This window comes from Arachis ipaensis, chromosome B07 (assembly GCF_000816755.2).
Source record: "Arachis ipaensis cultivar K30076 chromosome B07, Araip1.1, whole genome shotgun sequence".
In the NCBI taxonomy this organism is placed as follows: Eukaryota; Viridiplantae; Streptophyta; class Magnoliopsida; order Fabales; family Fabaceae; genus Arachis; species Arachis ipaensis.
In genome coordinates, this window is record NC_029791.2 from 49211183 (window position 1) to 49214168 (window position 2986).

General features: G+C 43.8%; 1 protein-coding gene across 1 annotated transcript; it reads left to right on the top strand.

Moving 5' to 3' along the window:
• LOC107607220 (mucin-7-like) lies at positions 1309 to 2567 on the top strand. Its single transcript, XM_016309195.1, has 3 exons — positions 1309 to 1435; positions 1523 to 1812; positions 2334 to 2567. Exons 1-3 carry the CDS (start codon positions 1309 to 1311, stop codon positions 2565 to 2567), a joined length of 651 nt encoding a protein of 216 aa, XP_016164681.1.

Below are 2986 nucleotides of genomic sequence, written 5' to 3' on the forward strand. Positions count from 1 at the left end.
AGTTTTGATTTTTCTCTTGAAGTGCATTCTTGGAAAATCTGAATCTTTTCGTATCACTGTGCGCATGCTTGTTTACTGTTTGGGGATTTTTCTTGCTTTTGAAATGGTCCCTTTGTATTCTGCTTTTTCTCGAAAGATTGTTCCTTTGATGTTTTCCGTCATGCTGATAGCTTTGCTGATGAATTTCGTAAAAGATAGCGATTTTTTCTGATGGCTTGTTTTGGTTTTCTTCATGTTGTTTTGCCTTTCTGGGGAGAATTTATTTCTCTAAAAAAGGTGGCGTCTTTGATGACTTTCTTCTTGATATGTTTTGCTATTTGTTTGCTAATAAGCTGAGACTATGAATTTGGAAGGTAGCTATTTCGATTCTGTTTGATTTGTAGCTTTCTGGGGATGTTGCGTTAAAGGTTTTTTTCTCTGTCTTTGCTGTGAGTCTTGTTGGGATGTTAGTCTTGTAAGTTTTCCTGAATCCTTGTTCCCTGACTGCCTCCAAAGGATGCCCCTGGATCTTTTTGGTGTAGATCCTGGGGTTTCCTTTTATCGCTTTTACTGTGCTAGATTATGTTGACCGAGTTATTTTGACTTCTCTCGGGATGTTTTTAGTAATCCAATCTTCCTTTCTTGTTTGTAGGACTAGTTGGCCATGTCTTCTCGCAAAAATATTGTCGAGGCGTCTTCTAAGGTTCCCGAGGGGATGTCTGATTGGTTGGACTCCCTAGTGTTGCTGTGTGTTTCTTTAGCCAATCCTGAATTTTGCGTAGAGCTTAGAAAACATCACCGTCTCTGCAAGAGTAGAGATCAAGAGAGGAATTATAAATTGGTGGCACCTGACTCCAAGAAGAGGGTTTGCTTCCCTGTCCCGACCCAAGGGGAGCGCCCTTTCTTTTATACTTACGACTATTTTTTCAGCCAGTTGGACATCACTTTTCCCTTTACTTCTTTTGAGACCGATTTGCTATGGTCGTGTAATGTAGCTCCGTCCCAGCTTCATCCGAACTCCTGGGGCTTTATTAAGATTTTCAACTTCTTTGCCAAGAATTGGATGTTACCCCCTCTCAAACTCTTTTCCTTTATTTGTTTGTTTTAACTAAGCCCGGGATTTCTTCGAAAAAGAAAGCCTCGTGGGTTTCTTTTAGATCTGCACAGGGACATAAGGTTTTTACCATATATGACGAGTCCTTTAGGGACTTCAAGAATTATTTCTTCAAGGTTCGAGCTGTTGAGGGAGCTCACCCCTTTTTTCTGGAAGCGAATGATGAGCCATCCTTTCCTCTGCATTGGCAGCAGAATGTAGTAGTATCCCGATATATGTGGGAAATGCTTGACGAGATTGAGCAGGCTTTTGTAACAGTTTTGGAGGACCTTTGGAGGGAACCTCCTCATTTAGATACTAAAAAATCTTTGGGGGACCCCTCCCTTGTTCGAACTGCATTGGGTATTACTTGATATATATCGCTTCTTGTTTTTACTTTGCTTTCCTCTTTTTTCCTGTTCTGTAAAACTATTGGTTTCTATTTTACAGAGATGGCCAAGAATAATAATGCGATGAAAGCTTTCAAGAAGGCAAGAAAGGCTGCTGCCGCTCAGAACATCTCGGCCAAGACGGATGGGGAAGGGTCTTCTCAGGTGACGTCAAAATCGTCCGTGCCGAGCTCTCCCGGCCCGAGGAGAATGATCCCTACTCCTCGAGTCCGTGTAGTGGATCCTCCGCAATCTTCTGCTGCTGCTGCATCTTCTCCTCCGGTCGTTCCCCCTTCCAAAAGACCTCGAACTGTTGAACCCTTCAATCTGGATGCCCCTGATTTTGACACTGTTGGGTTTGTCGACCAGCAAATCAGTCCTTATGGTGCCCTCCCTATGGATGATGTATCACTGCTTCACTATTTAGACTTTATAACTCGGAGTAGCATCAAGATGGCACACATGGGGGCGGCCTTATATCGGACTGCCCAAGATCTTCCTCTTCATGCTCCGAAGGCCTATATGGAGGAGGCCAAATTGGAGTTCGATCAGATGAAGGGTTTGAAGGAGGAGCTCGAGGTGAAGGTGACCAAGCTAGAGAAAGAGTTGGAGGGTGAGAAGGCTAGTTCTATTGCCTTGGCGGCTTCTGTAAAGTTGGATGAAGACATGGCTTTGAGGCACAAGGATAGCTATGTTACGGCCTACAGGGAGGTGATGCGTCTCAGGGAGGAGTTGGAGTTTGCCCGGGTTGATTATGCCGAATTTCAGGGTCATCTTGTAGGCAGCGTAAATGCTGCTTATGAGAACTTGAAGGAGCAGGTTCAAGTTCTTGCACCTGAGGCCAACCTTACTCTCTTCAGTCTGTTGTAAAGGATGGCAAGATTGTCCCTGACGATTCTGATGACGATGTTGTTGAACCCCCTGTGCCTACCGCTAAGATTTCAGCTGGGCCGACTTCTTCGGCTCCTTCGTCCAAGACTGGTCATTCTGAATTGGAACCGGATTGTCAGATTTTGAACAGAGATGACGGGACAATGGACGCAGTGCCTCTTCAGACTCGCCCTCCTTCGCCTCGTGCTGCTGAGAAGACTTTGGATCCTCAATGAATTTTCTAGATGTTTGTGTGTATATCCCGATTGGTGGGCTTTTTGAACTCTTTATGTTCCGACCTTTGCTACATTCCTGGTTGCTTGTTTAGCAGCTTTCTTTTGAAAAACAAAGTGATTTCCAAGCTCTTGGGGCTAGTTTTGGTAGCCTCTTGAGCTTGTTATTATTATAACTTGTGTTTTTCGTAACATGTTTGTCTGCACTCGTCTCGGTACCTTTCTAGGTGTTTGGAATTTTCGTTGTCTGACTTCTTTGGCTTGATTTCTTGGCCTAACGTTATTTCTAGTAATTTGCTTTGTTTGGACCTTACTCATGTCTTCATTAGTAATTACTTTGTATATCACCAAGGTTTTCGGGAGGCCGATTTCATCATGTTGGTTTAGTCCAAGTTGTTGTTAGTAATCCTCTTTGTTGGACC